This window comes from Narcine bancroftii, chromosome 6, assembly GCF_036971445.1.
Source record: "Narcine bancroftii isolate sNarBan1 chromosome 6, sNarBan1.hap1, whole genome shotgun sequence".
In the NCBI taxonomy this organism is placed as follows: domain Eukaryota; kingdom Metazoa; phylum Chordata; class Chondrichthyes; order Torpediniformes; family Narcinidae; genus Narcine; species Narcine bancroftii.
Window position 1 is genome coordinate 145,034,444 of NC_091474.1, and position 20,662 is coordinate 145,055,105.

At 43.3% G+C, this 20,662-nt stretch overlaps 1 protein-coding gene across 3 annotated transcripts in view; it reads left to right on the forward strand.

Moving 5' to 3' along the window:
- The first annotated feature begins 18,152 nt into the window (after nt 1–18,152).
- Nucleotides 18,153–20,662, forward strand: part of LOC138736556 (transcription factor E2F6-like) — a 45,428-nt gene continuing 42,918 nt past the window's right edge. Inside the window, exon 1 of one of the 3 annotated variants that reach the window (XR_011340393.1) lies at nt 18,153–18,392. Coding sequence is in view for 2 of the 3 variants with exons in the window: in XM_069886248.1 (XP_069742349.1) it covers nt 18,371–18,392 (22 nt within the window). In the remaining variant the exon portion in view is untranslated. The remainder of the gene's footprint in view (nt 18,393–20,662) is intronic. The other 2 variants (XM_069886248.1, XM_069886247.1) reach the window with 2 other exon arrangements.

A 20,662-nucleotide genomic window follows, 5' to 3' on the forward strand; every position in this document is an offset into this window, starting at 1 on the left:
GACAACGGATCTGTATACGCTTATCTTTGTGAGGTTTTTCAGTTGGTTGTTTTTCCAGACTCTTTTGTGTAGTCTTCCAAAGGCGCTATTTGCCTTGGCGAGTCTGTTGTCTATCTCATTGTCGATCCTTGCATCTGATGAAATGGTGCAGCCGAGATAGGTAAACTGGTTGACCGTTTTGAGTTTTGTGTGCCCGATGGAGATGTCGGGGGGCTGGTAGTCATGGTGGGGAGCTGGCTGATGGAGGACCTCAGTTTTCTTCAGGCTGACTTCCAGGCCAAACATTTTGGCAGTTTCCGCAAAGCAGGACTTCAAGCGCTGCAGAGCTGGAAAATCAATGAATATAAATTCTTCATTATTTCAACTAAGATATGTTTTAAATTATGTGTAATTAACCTACTCAAATTTTACCAATTTATCACCCAAAAGCATTCCCAAATATTCAATCGCAATAATTATGTCCCATATCAGTATTCATGGCCACTATTTTAATCTGCAGAAAAGTGGGGGTATGGGAGTGATGGGGATTGGGATGAAAGATGTTGTTGAGAGGGTGGACATATTCTCTCAAGTGTAAGACACAATTAGTGTAGGAGAAATATTTTGGTCTCATTCAAGAAGAAAGTGTGTATGGCAGTTTCTTGGATGTCAATAACAAATCAAGTCAGTTAAGAACAAGGATTTGGATGTTATCAGAATGATAGAGGGCATCATTGCTGTCCCAAATACAAATGGATGGAACTGGACAATGCGAGTCAGGATGGACACTGGAAATGAAGACATTGGTTCAGTGTGGTAGAAATAGGCAGAAACAATGTGTCCACCAAGACAGACCTGCTTATGAACCATGGGTAAAAAATAAAAAAATAATAGTGTGTGGTTGGGGCACTGTTAAGGGGGATGTTGCAGAGAAGAGATCTCCTGATGTCATATGACCTGTAATGATCTGGAAGAATGATGTTCAATGGTGAAGTCATAAGATGAGTCCTGAGCTTTAATCTCTGCAAATATAAGGTCAGTGTGCTGGACTACAACAGCACCTACATAGATTGCAATGTTTGATGTGGACTTTAGGATTAATATGAAGTCAGCATAATCTGTGGGTTCACGATGGGGTGGTAGTTTGGGGGTGGGGGGGCTAGTGGGGGTGTAGATGATTGAGCTGGAAATTGGACAAATGGTAACCAAGGATGGGTGAGGATGCCTTGTTGAAGATATATCCATAGAGGCAGAAGCAGTGGAAGATTTCAACATTGAGCTAGGCCTGGATTATACTAGAAGTGAACTATCTGCTGAGCACTGACTGCCATGCATCAGAGAAGCGGAAAATTCGGAGGTGAGGGTGATCTGGTGAAGACATGACAGGGTTTGGAGTTTCAACTTTATTCCAAGGACAATTGAAGAATGAGACAATATTTCATTGATGTATTTAATATTATTGGAGGTAAAGGTACAGTAAATCCAAGCAGGCTTTTTTCCACTGAGAGAAGAATGAGAGGGTGAAAGTTAAACTGTTCAGAGGGAATATTAAGAGGGCCTTTTTCATGTGGGGTTCCTCAAATCTTTCAAGAATTTCCATGTTAAAACCTCTGAATGGCCCAACATTTCATAGATTCCTCTTCAATAATTTACTCAGCACCTCATCTTACATGATGCCCATAATCTTGTAACTATTTTCCCTCCTTCAATATTCTCCTACTTGTAAACATATCAGGTCAACGTTTATCATGATCTTATGTTTCATTGAGATGTCCTGTTGTTCTTCTAAACTCTGACAGATACATATCTCATTTCTTTATCCTCATGTGATAGAGCAAGCCTCCCATCCCACGAATTAACCTCCTGAATTTATTTTGGTGTTCTTCCCTTACGGGAATACTCCTACTTAAATAATGAGACCAAAACAGTGCACAGTTCTCCAGGAAATAGGGGGTGGGTGAGCATGATCACAAGTCAATAGTAGCAATACTTATCTATTTCTAAACTTAAACTGTTGCAATGAATATCAATAAACAACTTACTTTCTTAAACATTAGCCATATCTGCTCATTAAATAAAACACATTTGAATGACTTCATCCTGTTTTATCCGCTCTCATTCACGAAAGCATTGTTAAATTCAATAACACATAAAGCTAAGTTATCTATTTAGGCAGTACACAAACTTAATCATGTTAATTGATCTTCCAACATCTTTACTCTACAGACAACTACACTCTTTGACCTCTTATTTCTCACCTGACCACGATCCCTTTTCAGAACACCATTCCAAATTATATTCCTCACTCAAACATCTTTCTCTCAAAATCACTATTATTTCAATCACCTGCATTACCAATCTGGTGAACATTTGTTCTCCCTTCCTGCAGTCCTGAACCAACTCCCTGCCCACCACACTTTAGATCACCATGCACTTTGAGATCAACGTCCTCCCCACAACCAATATCCTCACTCTATTGAAACTTCATGCCCTCCCCATTCACCAACTCCTACTCCCAGATCAATGTAATTCCTTTGAACTAACCATAACTCCAGTTGCTATTGTTCCTTAGAGAAAAAAAATCTCCAATTGCCAATCACAAACTTCCCATTGCCTCATCCAAAACACCTAACCCAAGGATACTCTTCTTTTTCTTGCTCAATATTGCTCTTCACAACTAGCTGACAATCACACTCTCTCCCTTCCAGCAATGAAGAAATTTGTCAGGATATCCCTCCCATGTTCTGGTTTTGCAGCCTCTCCAATTGCAAGTTAATTGCACCATCTCAAGGTAGTGATGGATCCTGCAAAGGAAATAATCCAGAATACTGGCATCATTCAAAATCCCTCAAATATCACAAAATCATTTCAGAAATCCCCTTTGCTTCTGTTCCTATGGCGAGTAACTTACTCTCTTATATGACAAATGTAGCAGGCTTATTTGGTCGGTTAATTTTGTTTGAGTTCAAGTTAGCTTGTGATTGATCAGTTGTATTGTTCATAATTTTATTCATATATTTTATGTTTCCAATCCTCTCAATCATTAAACGTGGATGCTTTAAAGATATTATTAATAATACATTATCCTGAATATAATTTACCTGCAAATTAATTGTAGCACCCTCCTTTAAATTACTGAGCATCGTCTTCTCTTTCAATGAACCGCTGTTGAGCAGATCCTTGCATATCTGTGCTCACAGTATGGTTAGTGCTCTCTTCGTTTAGAACATGTACAGCAGTGAATTTAACTATCTTTTTCAGTGCACTAAAATAACTGAGCAGCAGAGAGCAGTAACATCAGAGAAATGCAAAAACTGCCGATGCTGGAATCTTGAGCATAAAATGAACTGCTGGAGGAACTCAGTAAGGGAGAAAACAGGAAAATAATTCGATAAATTATGGTGGAATCTGATGGGGGCAGCGGTTTCTGAAAAATCAAAGTTAATGCCAGTAGCTTTAAGCTGCCAAGAAGGTGCCCCTGTTACCAAATGGGTGAGAAAACAGCTGGGGTTCAGATCGAAATGAATAAAATTGGAGAAACTATCCCAGAACAAATTTTGTATAAATGGAATAGTGAATTGTTTAAAGGAAATACGAAGGTACCAATTTTAAAACATATATTGAAAATAAGGAATGGGATTCATATCGAGAGAAGGATTAAAAATTATCAATTACCTAAAACGTTGCCAAAACAAAATCAACTTATTCCTTTCACTTTCAATAGTTCTTTGTTTGATTATTGGTTTAGTAAAGGTATACAGAGGATAAAAGATTGTTTTTTGGGATCATTCTTTTTAAGTTTTGAGCAAGTAAACTATAAATATAATTTACAAAATAATTCAATTTATGCATATTATAAAATAAAATCATATTTAAAAAAGGAATTAGGAACAGATTTGAGACTCCCGGAACAATGTCGTTTTGAAGGTATAATAACAGATACATTTCTTACGGCTCCTAGAACGCTTCCACCAGCGTTGTCTCCGCTCCATCCTCAACATCCATTGGAGCGCTCACACCCCTAACGTCGAGGTACTCGAGATGGCAGAGGTCGACAGCATCGAGTCCACGCTGCTGAAGATCCAGCTGCGCTGGATGGGTCACGTCTCCAGAATGGAGGACCATCGCCTTCCCAAGATCGTATTATATGGCGAGCTCTCCACTGGCCACCGTGACAGAGGTGCACCAAAGAAAAGGTACAAGGACTGCCTAAAGAAATCTCTTGGTGCCTGCCACATTGACCACCGCCAGTGGGCTGATAACGCCTCAAACCGTGCATCTTGGCGCCTCACAGTTTGGCGGGCAGCAGCCTCCTTTGAAGAAGACCGCAGAGCCCACCTCACTGACAAAAGGCAAAGGAGGAAAAACCCAACACCCAACCCCAACCAACCAATTTTCCCTTGCAACCGCTGCAATCGTGTCTGCCTGTCCCGCATCGGACTGGTCAGCCACAAACGAGCCTGCAGCTGACGTGGACTTTTTACCCCCTCCATAAATCTTCGTCCGCGAAGCCAAGCCAAAGTGAAGTCTTATTAAGAAATTTATTACCAATATGTATGTAAAATTATGAGAAGCTAAAAGGAAAAAAAAGGTCCATTGAAATCAAAATTATAATGGGAGAAAGATTTAATTATACAAATTCAAGAGGAAATATGGTCAAAATTGTGACAAGTGTGTGTTACAAATACAGTTAATGCTAGATATCAAAATATTCAATGTAATTAACCATATAACCATATAACCATTTACGGAGCGGAAACAGGCCATGTTGGCCTTTCGAGTCCGCACCGGTTCACTGATTTTGTGTGCCCTCTTCAGGCATTGGTCCCGGTAGATCTTCATTCAATAACGATGGGCGAATTCAATGCAGGTGGAATCAGATAATAGCAAAACTATGAGCAAACAGATTGGCAGTCTGTGTACCAAAAATAGTAAAACTTGACAAAACTGGATTTATTAAAAAAAGACAAACAATGGACAATATCTCTAAGTTCATTAACTTAATCCATGCAGTACAAGGAAAGAAGACTCCAACAGTGGCGGTTGCCTTTGACGCAGAGAAAGCCATTGACAGGGTAGAATGGAATTATTTATTTAATGTACTACAGCGGTTCAACCTACCAGAGAAATATATTAATTGGATTAAAGCATTATATAAGGGACCATTGGTGAAGGTGACAGTAAATGGATATATAATTGAACCAAGGTCAACTTGGCAGGGATGCCCACTATCTCCCTCACTGTTTGCTTTAGCTATAGAACCCTTGGCAGAACTGATAAGAACAGAAAATAAAAGTGATAAAAATAAAAATTTTCTTAATTAATTATATTATACTCCACATAAATTGAATGGACTTATTGTAGGCAAGTGTTTTTGATGTAACATGGAAATAGGGACCTTTTTACATTTGGTATGGTCCTGTGTGAAAGTGGAACAGTTGTGGAAAGATATGGGTGTATTGTTAGGACAAATTATGAAGATAAAGATACAAAAATATCCAAGAATATTTTTTCTTGGGAATATATATGAAGAAGATAAAAAATTGAAATTGGATAAATTCAAGGATGTTTTGAAATATTGCCGTAGTGACAGCAAAGAAATGTATAGCAGTAACGTGGAAAATGGAGAATGTGGTAAGAATAGACAGATGGCATATTGAAAACAATTACTTAGAAGTTAAGAAATCGGATTGAAAACTTCCATAAAGTCCATCCAAATCCTCCATGTTGCCCACCCCTCTCTGGAAGTAGTTATAAAAAATAGTCATTGAATATTATACATGTTAATAATATATATTTAGAAGTAGGTGTTCCTTCATTTTATTTTTCTTTCTTTCTCTTTTTTTCTTTCTTTTGGGGGAGGGGGGGGTTAAGGAGAAAATTAAAATTTTATTTTAACATCTTGTATGGTTCACTAAGTTACTGCATTATTGAATTTATACTTTGTATTGATACAAATGATAAATAACAGTCAGGAAAAAAAGGCTGCCCAGGAGGAATATCATGAATGGTGTAAAAGAATGTCAAACAAGAATGTCAAATGTTAAAGGAAAGAAGATCCTGCTGTGTGTGTAGGCTAGTGAAGATTTACTAGCCTTGCAGATAAAGAGCCACTATTAGGTAATGTATGCGCAAGGTTACATAAATCCAAGGTTTATATTATGTCTGAAAACAAATCCACAAGGACATGGCAATTAGACAGATAGAGTATAATCGGAGTTGAGCAAGGTTAGCCTATCTACAATTGATGAGATTGTATGTCTAAAGACACCACACGGATAGATGGTAATTAAAACAGGAACAAACCAGCTGCAAGAAAACGTAAAGCTGCACGTGGCATTAATCGAGAAGAGGACTATATAAGATGAACTAAAACACTGTATATGTAGAGTGAGGCTCAATGCAGGGAACGAGTGACCAATCTACTCATCTTTTATACCCATTACTCCCGCATGCATAAAACAATAAAGTTGATTGTACTCTCATTCGTTCTGCTGTTTGCTTTCTAATTTCAGCGCAGGTCAACTTTAACAGTTGTTCCTCCAGTTTACGTTTGTATGAGGCCGAGTCCTTTTTTTTCTGTGTGTGAATGGTTCGGGTCTTGAAATGGTTGGCTCCAGAAAACTCCAGTTGAGACCCAATAAGTATTCGGCGAAGTGTTCACGTAATCTGGGTTTTGTCTCCCTAATGTAGGGAGACCACACAGTGTACACAAGATACAGAGCATTAGGTTGAACAATGCGCAGGTAAAGGTCTTCCTCACTTGAACGGTCTCCATGTTACCTTGGATGGAGGCTAAGAGAGAGAGGTAGGGACAAGCTTTGGCCTTCTTGGGATTAGAGCAGAAAGTTGTTGACAGGGTGGAATGGTGAGTGGGGAAGGAAGAGTCGACAAGAGATTCTTGGAGAGATGTAATCATGTGAAAAGCGGGTACGGTTGGAGAGGAGGAAATGCAGCTGTTTGTGGGATTGCGGAAGTGTCAAAGGACAATGTGTCGCAGGCGACGGCTGGTGGGGTGGCTGGAAAGTGAGGACCAGAGGGACTCTGTCCTTGTTCTGCCTTGGGGGAAGTGGGGGGAAGTCAGAAGTGCGAGCAGTAAAGGGAATTCAGTTTCGGGTTTTGAATCGACGCCAGGTGATTAAGGAAAGAGGATATTTCGGATGTCCTGGAGTGACGGCCTCATCCAGTGACGGAGGCAGAGGAATTGGGAGGAAGAGAAGGGAAGAGGTAAGATTCAGGTTGCTTGCGAGTCTGTGGAAACGAAGGGAGAGGTGAAACCTGACGGCCAGAGGCAGTAGGTGGGCAAATGCCAGATAAAGGGAGGGTTAGTGTGAAATCACCAACAGTTTCTTCCCTGCAGCCATTCAGGGGTGGAATGACCCCAGAACAGTGATCTCAGGCTGGCCGTGCTTGGTGCTAATTGGTCTTCCTGTTCATCATTGTCCTCCATTGTAAATTATACTCGAAACGTGGTTGTATGTCAAGTTAGAGATAACCTGTTAGTCTGTGACAAATGGACATGGACTTCTAAATCAGCCCCTGTGAGAAGAGTTGGCGCTCCCTCTGTCTGAAGCCGAGTGCAGCAGTGAAACAACTGAACGGCTGAGAATAGTAAAAATGCCTTTTATAAACAGTTCCGCTTACAAAACTATAACTGCATCGCTTTGTGTAATTGTTGAAAATCACACAGTCGTATTGCAACCTATTCCAAGTGTGAAATGTGGAAAGTACGAATCTTCTTCCCTACTTGGCAAATCTTAGTATTAACTTGCAAGAGGACCAGTAAGTTTCGTTGATTGTAACGGTACCTGTCAAAATGATAGCGAAATATCTCTCGAGAAGCTGATGTTGATGGGAGTGAAGAAAATGTACTTGTGGGCCGATGGAAGTAAATGTGAAGATGGAAGTGGAGTGAGATTGTGTGTAAAAAGAGACCTGGTCTCACTGTATTGATCAGGCTGCGCTGCGAGGTCTATTCACGGGCGCGATCCGACTACTGATGGGCACGGGGGCTTTGACCTGCTCCGTTTCCGACCTGGGCCGATTCACCCCTCTTCACACAACCTGGTGACGCCCGATTCCTCCGGAGACACCATATCGATGCCCAACTTAGTGAGGACACCCGCTCAACACAGGCCGCAGCAGCCCAGAACTCCTGATCTCAAGCGATCCGACAGCCTCAGCCTCCGAGTAGCCGGATTACAGGCGCGCGCCACCGCGCCCGGCAGGAACCAGCCTCGCTGTACGGGCACTTCAACCTGACCTCACACACACACACACACACACACACACACACACACACACACTGTACAGCGTCTCATCACCTCCCTCTGCTGCCACAAATAATGCTCACTTGCTGGTTATCTTCCTGAGTTCTGTAAAGGCCGGTTAATGCGAATTCGACAGTTAAAAGGAGGAAACCTGAAAACAAGGAAGGAAAGACTGATTACAGGACATCAGCAGTATCCAAAATGTGTTTCACCATTAGAAAACTTATAACAGCAGAGTTCATCTCCCTTATCCAGCCTGTGATATCGATCTTAGCCAGCCTGCTTGTCACTTTCTCAAAGAATTCCAATAGGATTGTCCACCAAGGGTTTTTTTCCTTCAGGAAACCATCTGACTTTGGCCTATCCCGTCATGTCTATCCAAGTACTCCAACATCTTCTTAACCACTGACGTCAGGTTTCCCGGCCGATAATTTCCCTTTAGCGGCCTCCCTCCCTTCTGAATAGAAGAGTGACATTTTCCAGTCCTCCCAGACCATGAATCAATCTATGTATGTGACCATTTCAATATATCATGACATGGCAATAAAATGAATCATTGAACCTATATGAGTCTGTAAAAACTAAGGTAGAGGTGAAACATGACTGACAGTGGCAGTAGTTTGGCAGACACCCGACAAGGGGCTAGTGAGTGTGAAACAACCAACAGGCTAAAAAATCGTTTCTTCCCTGCAGCCATTCGGCGGTGGAATGAACCCCAGAACAGTGATCTCAGGCTGCCCGTGCTTGGTGCTAATTGGTCTTCCTGTTCATCATTCCCCTGTATTGTAAATTGCACTCGACACGTGGCTGTATGTGACACTAGAGATAACGTGTCAGTCTGTTCACAGAAGAACCTTTCCCACAGTCCTAGTTATTTTGTGACAAATCAACTTGTAACTCTGGCCCTGTGAGAAGAGTTGTCGCTCCCTCTGTCTGGAGCCGGATGTAGCAGTGTTTTCTATCCGTGTTGTCCAGTACAGTAAACGCCCGTTTTAAACAGATCCACTTGCAAAACTATAAATATGCAAAGTTTGTATAAATGTCAATCCAACAGAACTATCACGAGCTATTGTTCCCTACAATGCAAATCTTAATATTAACTTGTAAAGAACCAGTAAGTTTCGTTGATTGTAACGGCAAAATGATAGCGAAATATCTCTCGAGAAGCTGATGTTGATTGGAGTGAAGAAAATGTACTTGTGGGCCGATGGAAGTAAATGTGAAGATGGAAGTGGAGTGAGATTGTGTGCAAAAAGAGACCTGGTCTCACTGTATTGATCAGGCTGCGCTGCGAGGTCTATTCACGGGCGCGATCCGACTACTGATGGGCACGGGGGCTTTGACCTGCTCCGTTTCCGACCTGGGCCGATTCACCCCTCTTCACACAACCTGGTGACGCCCGATTCCTCCGGAGACACCATATCGATGCCCAACTTAGTGAGGACACCCGCTCAACACAGGCCGCAGCAGCCCAGAACTCCTGATCTCAAGCGATCCGACAGCCTCAGCCTCCGAGTAGCCGGATTACAGGCGCGCGCCACCGCGCCCGGCGGGAACCAGCCGCGCTGTACGGACACTTCAACCTGACCTCACACACACACACACACACACACACACACACACGCTGTACAGCGTCTCATCACCTCCTCCTTCTGCCAAACGTAATATTCATAAAAATGCCGATTATTCTTCAGCGTTCTACAAATCAATTTCACTGTACCACAGGACGAAAGCAGAAAATAGGGAATGACTGATGACAGGACATCAGCGGTGCCCAAACTGTTAGTCTCCATTGTAAAACAGTAGCCCCTCCGAGAAACGGTGATCGCGGTGCACTGACACCTTTAGATTGTTTTTAAAGGGTGTCGCACGAGTGATCAGTGTGAGATCTGAGTATTCACATGGATTGGCAAAGACAAGTCTTTCTCCCCACTTTTTGTATCTTACCTGCAACAGTTGCAGTGTTGGGAGAGGGAGAAAATGAACAATTGAGTCACAGGAGAGTTGATGCCGCCGGATCGTAATATCCAAGAGTTTTTGCATCTGTCAGGCTTTGCTTCAGCGCTGTGAACGCTTTCTTCTGCTCAGATCCAAAATGAAATGGTACTCCTTTCCTCGTTAGTTTCCTTAGTGGTTCTGCCACTGTAGCGAAATTAGGAATGAACTTTGCACAAAAATTGACCAATCCCAGGAAACTCCTCACCTCTGTTGTGTTCTGAGGTGCACGTGCCTCTTCAATAGCTTTCACCTTGGCCTCTGCAGGGTTTAGTCCTTCCCGTGTAAGTCTGTGTCCCATGAAGTCCATTTCTGACACACCGAACTGGCACTTGTTTCCATTCACGTAAGGCCTGCCTCCTGTAGTCTAGATAGTACACGCCTCAACCGTTTGTCATGCTCTTCCTTCATTGGTGCATAGACTATGATGTTGTCAGAAATGTTGGCAACTCCAGGAATGCCTTGAATCACTTGATGGATTTCATACTGGTAGATCTCCGAAGCTGCATTAATTCCAAATGATAGTCTCTTGTAACGATACAATCCACAGTGCGCCACAAATGTTGTTATATCTCGGGAACCTGGATCCAGCTCTAATTGATGATAGCCCCATTTCAGATCAATTTTTGAGAATACCTTGCTGGTAGTTAGTTCTTGAAGTATTTCCTCCACTGTTGGTATAGGGTGTCATTCTCTAATTATAGCTTCATTGGCCATTCTCATGTCAATGCATAGTCTTATGTCACCCTTTGTTTTGGGCACAATCACTACGGGACTGACCCATTGTGTCGAATGTTCCACAGGTTCAATAATGTCTTGTTCGATCAATTCTTTAATTTTGGCTTTGACTTTCCCACGAAGTCCAAACGGAGTTCGGCGCATTGGTTGTGCCTTGAGTTTGACCGTTTCATCTACCGCTAGCTTCAATTGTCGACCTTTCAGCTTTCCTACTCCTTGGAAGACTGCGGGGAATTCTTGCTTCATATCCTCGTATGACTGAATTGAATTGACACAAGCTCCAATATGAAGTATTGCCAGGTCTTGCGCTGTGCTTCTACTCAGCAATGGTTCTCCCCTCTCCTCTATGACCATAAACTCTGCTTCAGTGTTCTTATCTCCAGCTTCAACAGTTGCAGTAAAACATCCAATGGTCTGCAATGGCTTGGTTGCTGTGTATGGATACAGTTTCTTGGAACACTTCTTTGAGGCACAGATGATCTTTTTCCTTTTCAATTTCTCCCATAAATCTCGATCAATCACATTACTGTCACTGTCTGAGTCTACAATGACCTGCACTGTCACTCCACCAATGATCACTGGGACCTTCTCATGACGTACTTCATTCAACGTAAATTGGTAACAACTCTGTCCCTCCTGGGTATCATCATCGTCACCGTCTATCTGGCGAATGGTATCTTTCTTTCCAGGATAGTTTCCTTTCCCCCAGGCTTTGCCTTTGGAAGTTGTACTCTTCCTCTTCTGGTCTGCATTGGACTTGCTTTTGCACTTCTTTGCAAAGTGGTCCTTACCTCCACACTTTCTGCAAACTTTGCCTTTGGCCGGGCAATATGGGTCTTTTCCAAAGTGACCTCGGTTTCCACATCGATAACACTCCACGTCCTGTGTCAACGTATGTCTTGGCTGGTTATGGCGATGTGAGAGCCTCTTAATTTGCTGGCTTGAGTTGACTTTCAGGGTCATGGTATGAAATTGCCCTTAAACAGCCTCTAATGCAGCAGCAATGGTTAAAGCATCGGTGAGTTCCAACTCACTCCCTCTTTCCAGTAGATGTCTTCTGAGTTTATCTGATCTGCAGTGCTTTACGACTTGATCCAATAATTGGTTGTCCAAATCAGCTGGCATGTAATTGCATCCAACTGCTAGCTGGCGTAGTCTCGTCACGTACTGAGCAATTGTCTGGCCATCTTCTTGTCTCGTTCTCCGAAACAAATTGCTTTGAAATGTAGCATTCGGTGTCACTACATAGTGTGCATTTAATGCATCTACTGCTTTCTGGTACTCATCCTTTCTTCCAGTATTCAAAAGTGTCTTAAATGTTTCCCGAACTGCAGGTCCCGCAGTGAAAAGAAGTAACGCCCTCCTCTGCGCTTTTTGTTCAACTGTACCGGTATCTAGAAATAGGCCACAACTGTCAGCGTAGGATTCAAATTCTTCCAGCCATGCCTTCCACTTCACACTTACAGTGCTTGCATCACCCGTTGGGTCAAAATGAGCAATTCCACTATGTGTTAGAAAGTCACCGTCTGCCCCAGCCATGAGAAAATATTCCAGCCCCAAAAGTACTGAGTCAAAGAGAAAATTCTTATCACCTTGAAGTAGTCTGTTTAATCCTCTGTAATCTTCTTTAGTCTTTAATTTTCTTCAAGCTTCTTTCATCCTCGTCGCCAATGTCACATTTGTGGCCCAAAATGTGAAGTTAATAAAACATTAAACACAAGTTTTGTCATGTAAACTTCTCAGGGTCTTTATTTTCCCATTTCCTTTGTTCTCCTGCTTGTGCTCTTATCTCTCTCTCATACCACGTGACTTCCGGTATATCTCATACATATTCATTATCATGACAACCCCCAACACTATTCAAAATATACTGGGGGTTGAAGATCAATTGGATGAAATTGGGCGTCACTGATGTCCTCATGGGCCAAAAGGGCCTGTTACCGTTCTGTATCTATTTTTAAATTTAATTTAAAGTAGAAAGAGGGGTAGGGAGTGATGTTACTGGTGATAAGGTCAATGTTGGAGCTGGCAAAAACATGGACTTTGATCTCTTGGATGCCAATTTTATTTAGGGGGGAGAGCAAAATGAATGACATGAATGAATGGAGGAAATGCCTGTGCGGGTTCCATAAACTGTGGCAGAGGAAATGCCACATTTGTACACATTTCAAATGTCCAAGAGCAGATGTTCTCAAATGAAAACAGGATCAAAGGTGATCCATCTGTTTTTGTAGTGGATAAAGAGTTGAGGAGGCATCCCAGAGTAGGTTGGGAACAAGGACTGTTGGAGGAGCCAACAAAGGGACAGTTATAGTTAGGTCCCATATCAGTGTTCATGGCCAATATTTTAATCTGTAGAAAAGTCGGGGTATGGGGGAATGGGGGTTGGAATTGAAAGGTGTTGTTGAGAGGTGGACATATTCTGCCAAGTTAAGAGAATAATAGTGAAGGGGAAATATTTCAGTCTCATTCAAGAATAAAAAATGTGTATGGAAGTTTTCTGGATGTCCATGATAAATCAAGCCAGTTAAATCCAAGGATTTGGATTTTATCAGAATGATAGAGAGCATGAACGGTGTCCCAAATGCAAATGGATGGAATTGGACAATGGGAGAAAGAATGAAGACTGGACATGAAAACATTGGTTCAGTGAGGTAGGAACAAGGAGATACAATGGGCCCACCAAGACAAACCTGCTTATGAATCATGGGTAAGAGATAAAAATGGGCAGTGTGTGGTTGGGGCACTGTTAATGAAGATGATGTAGAGATGAGAGCTCCTGATGTGATACAACCTGTAATGCTCTGGAAGAATGGTGTTCAATAGTGAGGCCATAAGATGAGATCTGAACTTTAATCTCTAAATCTAAGGTCAGTGTGCCAGACTACAACAGCACCTACATAGTTTTCAAGGTTTGTTGATGATTTTAGGATTAATATGAAGTCAGCATAATCTGTGTGCTCAAGATGTGGTGGTAGTTTGGGTAGTGGTAGTGAGGATTGAGCTGGAAATGGGAGAAATGGTTACCAAAGTTGGGTATAGATGCCTTGTTGAATGATGCCTGAAGCAGAAGCAATGGAAGCCAGGTTGGGAGTGTAGTTACCAATGCCCACCATCTTTCAAAATTGAATAGGAGCACTGAGGAATAGTGTTGGTCATGGTACATAGTAGCGACTGGATGAAATGGAGTGTCATAGGGAGGACTTCCTGCCAGCGTGAATCTGGAAGGCCTTTGAATTCAAGGCCAATTTCACAGCCTTCCTGACACCGGTGTTTTTCTTTTCAACCTTCCCGTTCCCTTGGGGGTTGTAGCTTGTAGTCCTGCTGGATGTGATGCCCCTCGCCAGCAGGTACTGACATAGCTTGTCACACATAAAGGATGAGCCGAACATGGCAAAAATAGAATCTAGGGCCTTTTTAACTGATGAAGTGGATGTGTCTGGACATGGAATGGTGAACGGGAAGGGGGAATACTCATCAAGGAGAAGAAACTGTTCCAGTTCATGGAGGGGAGAGGTCCCTTAAAATTGACACTGAGCCATTTGAATGGTCTGGATGACTTGATCAGGTGTGCCTTTGTGGGACAGTAGAAGTGCAGCTTGCACTCTCCACAGACCTGTCAAGACCTGGTCATTTCCCTGATGCCTTCCATGGAGTAGGGAAGCTTGTGTGCCTTGAAAAAATAGGCCATGCAGGTGACCCCTGGATGGCAGAGCTCATTATGCAGAGACTGCAGTTGGTCAGAGGCACAGTTTCCTCTGGATAAGGCATCTGGAGGGTCATCAAAAGCTCCTGGCTGATAGGCAAGGACGTAATTGTAGTGGAAAGCTCAATCCTCCACCTGGCGATCTTGTCATTTTTGATTTTGCCCCTTTTGACATTATTAAACATGAATGCGACCAAGTGTTGGCCAGTGAGGAGCATAAATTTCCTACCAGTCAAGTAGTGTCTCCAATGCCTCAAGGCTTCTACAATGGCTTGAGCCTCATTTTCCACAGATGGGTTCCAGAGCTCGTGGCCTTGAAATGCCTGAGAAAAAAATGTAACCAGCTTGCCCATCTGGTTGAGGGTACCAGCCAAGGGTTTGTCCAAAGCATCACTTTCCACTTGTGCATGGCGTATTTCGCAATGTGATTTCAGAGGTAGGTAAAATCTGTTTGGGCTTCAGCCAGGAGGAGGAAATTAGTGGTTTTTAAGAGAAGGTGAACCTTATCAGCATATTGAGGGATCCACTGGGCGTAATATGAGAAAAACCCCAGGCATCTCCTCTAAGCTTTTGTGGTCCTGGGGATGGGGATCTCTAACAGGGGGCGCATCCTATCGGGATCGGGGCCAATGATTCCATTCTCCACCATGTAACCAAGGATAGGCAGACTTTTAGTCCTGAACACACTCTTAAGTGAGGTTCAGGGCTTTTGCCATGTAGAGAAAACTCTGGGGTTTGTGTCATGGACTTCCAAAGTATGGCCACAGATGGTGACATTATTGAGGTTGGGGAGGTAGCCTTCGACCCATACTCATCCACTATTCTGTCCATCTGCCTCTGAAAGAAACCCCATTAGAGATACCAAAAGGGACCCTCCGGAACTGTTAGAAATGACCGTTGGCCTCAAATGCTGTATATGTACGGTCCTCAGAATGGATTGACAGCTGATGATAAGCAGGTCAATGATCGAATAGACCCGATACTGTGCAATATCATTCACCATGTCTGAAATTCGAGGGAGGGGGTATATGTCCAGGAGTGTGTACTGATGAATAATTTGGCTATAGTCAATTACTAGCCTGGACTTGTTTTCCCCTTTTACCACTAACACTGGTGGTAGGTTCGATAATACCTTCATCGAGTAGATGTTGTGTCTCAGATTTTATGAAATTCTCAGACTGCTGTGCTGTATCTCCTGCTCTTGGTAGCAATAGGTTTGCAGTCCGAGGACAGATTTGGGAAGAAAGGTGGGGGGGTTGTCGATATTCAGTGTGGAGAGGCTACATGTGGGTTCTGATTTTAGGGTCCCTCCATTCCAAACCCTTACAGCAGGGAGGGGACAAGAATACTCTATCATCACACTTTTAAGGGGACACACAAAGTCCAGCCCCAACAACAGTGGAGCACAAAATTCATCAAGTCCATACAGGTGAAATTTACAGAAATCCCCTCCCCCCCCTCAAATACAATGTTGTTGAAAAGACGTAGAATGTGAATGAGACGCAAAGAATATGCGATAATTGGAAGAATACATCTTAAGTTCTGCTCTTGCACAGTCTGTGAGTCTATGAAGCTTTCAGTAGAGCCTGTATCGATTAGGCATTTAGAGGAATGTCCATTTACCTTCACATTCACTATGGAGTTGCTGAGCTGGTGAGGTTTGTCCTGATCTAGGACCATCGAGGCTAGGACCTTGGAGACTCTATACTCCTTACTCAAGTGGCCCCCACCATCCTAGGTTGCCCTGCATGGGTAAGACAGTGTCGACCTCGTGGTACAGCAAGATGGCCACCCTCCTTCCTCCTCTGACAATGATGGTGGCAAATTTGGATTCGGGTCATGGCAAGATGGTCACCGAGGCTTTTCATGCCGTTTCCTTCACTGCCACTCTCTGTTGGTGTATAGTGCAGAAAGTGGGTTCTGATTACTTTGGGGCAGATGGCTTGTGGCTGGAATTGGATCTGGGAGCAGTGCAGGCCACAGACTTCCCTGGGCTTCCCCTCGCATGCAAACCCTCACTCAATGTCCTTTCTTGCCATAGCTGGAACACACTGAGTCTTTAGCAGGCAACGAGATTGGGGATGCTGGCTCTTGGTGCAGAAAAAGCACTCCCTAACACAGGAGGGCTCCCTAGTATGGGAAGCGACAGCCATTAGGGTTGGGGTAGCGGGAGCAGCCAGCCCTTGAAAGGGATCACGTTGGTGAGTGAACTCGCTGGCTTCAAGGTCGTCATTCTCGAGCTTGGCCTGTTCCAACAATTTGGCCAGTTCAATGTGGCTAGCCAGGTCTTTCTCACCCAACTCGAGTAGTCGCTGACTTGTGTACCTTGAGCAGACCCCTGCGACTAGAGTGTCCCAAATCTATTCTTCCTCATGAAAGCTGTCTATAGCTGCTTCATACCTGCACTTCTTGGGAAGCGTCCACAGATCCAGCTGATAGTCATCAATGGTCTCTACTAGCCGTTGGTGACGTAGAGCGAGTTGATGCCTTGTAAGACCTCGTTTTGCGACTTCAGGTACCGAGCCTTCAGCACCTCAATGCCGGCATCATATGTAGTGCAGTCCCTGATGATTGTATACCCTTTCATTTCTACCATTGAAACAAGTGTGGACCTCCTGAGTTCATAGGTGTGGAAACATCTCTGGTCGCGTTCAGGTAGGCATGGAAGCAGTGTTGCCAGTATGTGAACTCCTCAGCAACTTTGAGGGACAGAAGGTCTATCAGCAGCATATCAGGCTTGAGTAGTGCTGGCATTGTTTTAGGAATAAAAGCTTTCACGACTGGAGCAAAAACAAATGCTTTTATTAGCTTATAACTATGATTAAGGTCTCACAGTAGTCTTCAGAAGGGTTCTAGGTTTAGGCGGGAAACCAGGGTTATATGTGAGCAGATGGAGGTGGAGCCAGCCATCAGCACAACACACTACCAGTGAATCCCAGTTAACTGCAGAGATGTATTCTAATTCTCACTTGTGGTCCTGGTACCTATGTAATCTTATTAGTTCGAAGCGGCCAGCCCGCCCAAGTCATGATGTCACCCTTCCATACACACACATATATAAATATATATATATATATAAAACTCTGTGGGTTAGTAGCCATGTTAGTATAATAGAATAGAACATCATGTCTCCTAGTCTTGATTGTGTGAGTGCATACACAACAGATTCCAACAAGTCATCATCTCCAGTGATCACAGTCTTTACGCGGCTTCCTGACTCTGTCCGTCTCCAACAGTGAGCTGCAGAACTGCAGTCATTAGGTTGACCAAGGCAATAATCTGCATTCGTGGCTTCAGGACGGACATCGTTCTCCATCCCTCCGCATAACCGAGATCCTGTCCATGCATCTTCGCTGAAAGATTGATGGTGTCTGCAGGTTGGACGAAAGCCAACGCAACAAGAAGCCGAAAGCTACATTGATGTCCATGAGCTTGGGCTGGTCTCAGAGCGCATGCGCCGCCCGTCACGCGCTTGCCGCCTTCTAGGCATGCGCAGCACCATTTCGCCGCGAGCGGGTGGCCTGTCGGAGCAGTTCCCCAGCGTTTGGGGGGCGGTGGCGGAGCTACGGCTGCAAAGTGGGCAAGAGTCGTGGGTTGATCAGTAATCCGAGGGCTTCCCGCTTTTATTCGGCGCCGACATCTGGAGGGTTGTCAGCGGCGTGAGAGAAGGAGGTTCCGGGAAATGATGGCGGCGCCCACTTACTGTGAGTCTCGGAGCTGAATCCTGGCGCCACCCGGCCACTCTCCTCCCTCCTTGTTGCTGCCGTTTGCGTCCGTGTGAAGCCCGTCAGCGAGTCCACACTTGGGCCCCGCTTCGTTTTCCTCGGACGTGACGTTGAATTGTAACCTGGCTTCATGCCCAAGCTCTTTCCTTTGGGTTCATTGTGTGGGTGCGTCTCTCATGTGCAACGCTCCTGCAAGGTTCCTCTTCACTGGACACTGTTGGCTCCACCGTGGAATCAATTCCCGGCCCAGAAAGTCAAAATATTCCAACACGGGACGGGGACGGGGACGGGGAAGCGTAGTTTTCTGGAGGAACTCGGCAGGTCGGACAGTAATGTCAAATCTCTTTCTCCACCAGTGTCCCCAACAGTTTCTGGTTTTATTTGGCATTTCCCATTTTCGTGACTGAAAAGTGGAAAATGTTACCCAACTGCACATGCTGAGCAAACAATGACAATCTGGAGTGAATTAGCAGCATCCAGAGCCTTTATTCAGGCTGACAAAAGTCCATAATTTTTTTTAAAAAGCTTTGTGTGTAAAGGAGACTGAATTGTAGAGACTTGTTCAAAATATGGACTGGCAGGTTTGTGTATTAAAGTTTTAGTTTTCATTTTTTAGTTCTATCATTTGGTCCTAGTGGCTCTGTTCACATGAGAACACAATGACTTGGATTTTTAGGGGAAATAGCAGGTTTGCTTTGTGAACTTGCTGGCATTTCTCTATTTAAATGCTGGTATATTTAGAATTTTAATGTCTGCACATGCTATCTGTTCTTCAATATTTGATTCCTTGTGGTATACAAAAGTATAATGCACTTAGGAGCAATTTATCTAAAAAAATGTGGAAGCATAGAGAAACAATTATGATGGACAAAGATAAACAAAGCTATTTACAATTTAATTAAACATTTTACATTTTGGGGGGAGGAGTCACATGATGGAGTAGTGGCCGGACGGTGAACTCCAGCCCTCTCCAGAAAAGTCGGGAAAAACAAGAGAAAATACAAAGGCACAGAAATAAAAGTTAAAGAAAAGTGAGTATAAAGGTGGAAAGAAGATGGCGACAAAAAAAAAATCAAAATCAATGGTAAGAAGAGAGGAAGAGAAGACAACGGAGGAAGAAAGAGAAGGCCTTACCTGTCCGAAGAGGCCCGCTGTGAAGAGAGAAGCCCGCTTCCTCAGGTCGGTAGAAAAAGAACTACAACAATGGCTCGCAGAGCCAAGTAAAAGTGCACAACCGCGCATGCAAAAAAACACACCGACGGGAGGGGGGACCAGCTGGGGAGTCGATCTCCACAGCCGGCAACGACAGCTGCAGAACACCTGCAGCAAGAAGAGACCACAGAAAACAATGAAAACAAGAAAGAAGAGAAGGAAAGGGCAACAAAGAAACAACAGATGGCCAACCCAGAGGAAGAAGAAGAGGAAGAATACAGTGAAATAGATGAAGGGAAAGGCAAGGTAAATGATATACTTTCTCTTGTTAGAGGATACATGGAGTCATTTAAAGAATGGCAAACACAGGAATTCAATAATTTAAGAAGAAGAATAAACAACACATAAGAGAAAGTGAATAAAATAGATATGACCTTAACAGAAATGGGGAAAAAAATGGACAAGATGGAAGAACGGGCAGTAGCAGCAGAAATGGAGGTAAAAGACTTAAAAAAGAAATTGGAGGAATCTAATAAAAAAACTAAAGAGACACAAGAACTACTAGCTCAAAAAATAGATATAATGGAAAATTATAACAGAAGAAATAACATAAAGATAGTGGGCCTTAAGGAAGATGAAGAAGGCAAGAATATGAGGGAGTTTATAAAAGAGTGGATCCCTAAGACCCTAGGATGTCCAGAACTACAGCAAGAAATGGAAATAGAAAGGGCACATAGAGCATTGGCCTCTAAACCACAACCACAACAAAAACCAAGATCTATTATAGTAAAATTCCTAAGATATACTACAAGAGAAAAGGTTCTGGAGAAGACAATGGAAAAAGTAAGAGAGGGCAACAAACCACTGGAGTATAAAGGGCAAAAAATCTTCATTTATCCAGATATAAGTTTTGAACTCCTAAAGAAGAGAAAAGAGTTCAATACAGCAAAGGCGATTTTATGGAAGAAAGGGTATAAATTTATACTGAAGCATCCTGCAGTATTGAAAATATTTATTCCAGGACAACAAAACAGACTATTCTCGGATCCAGAAGAAGCACGAAAATTTGCAGAACAATTACAAAAATAGACTGAGGG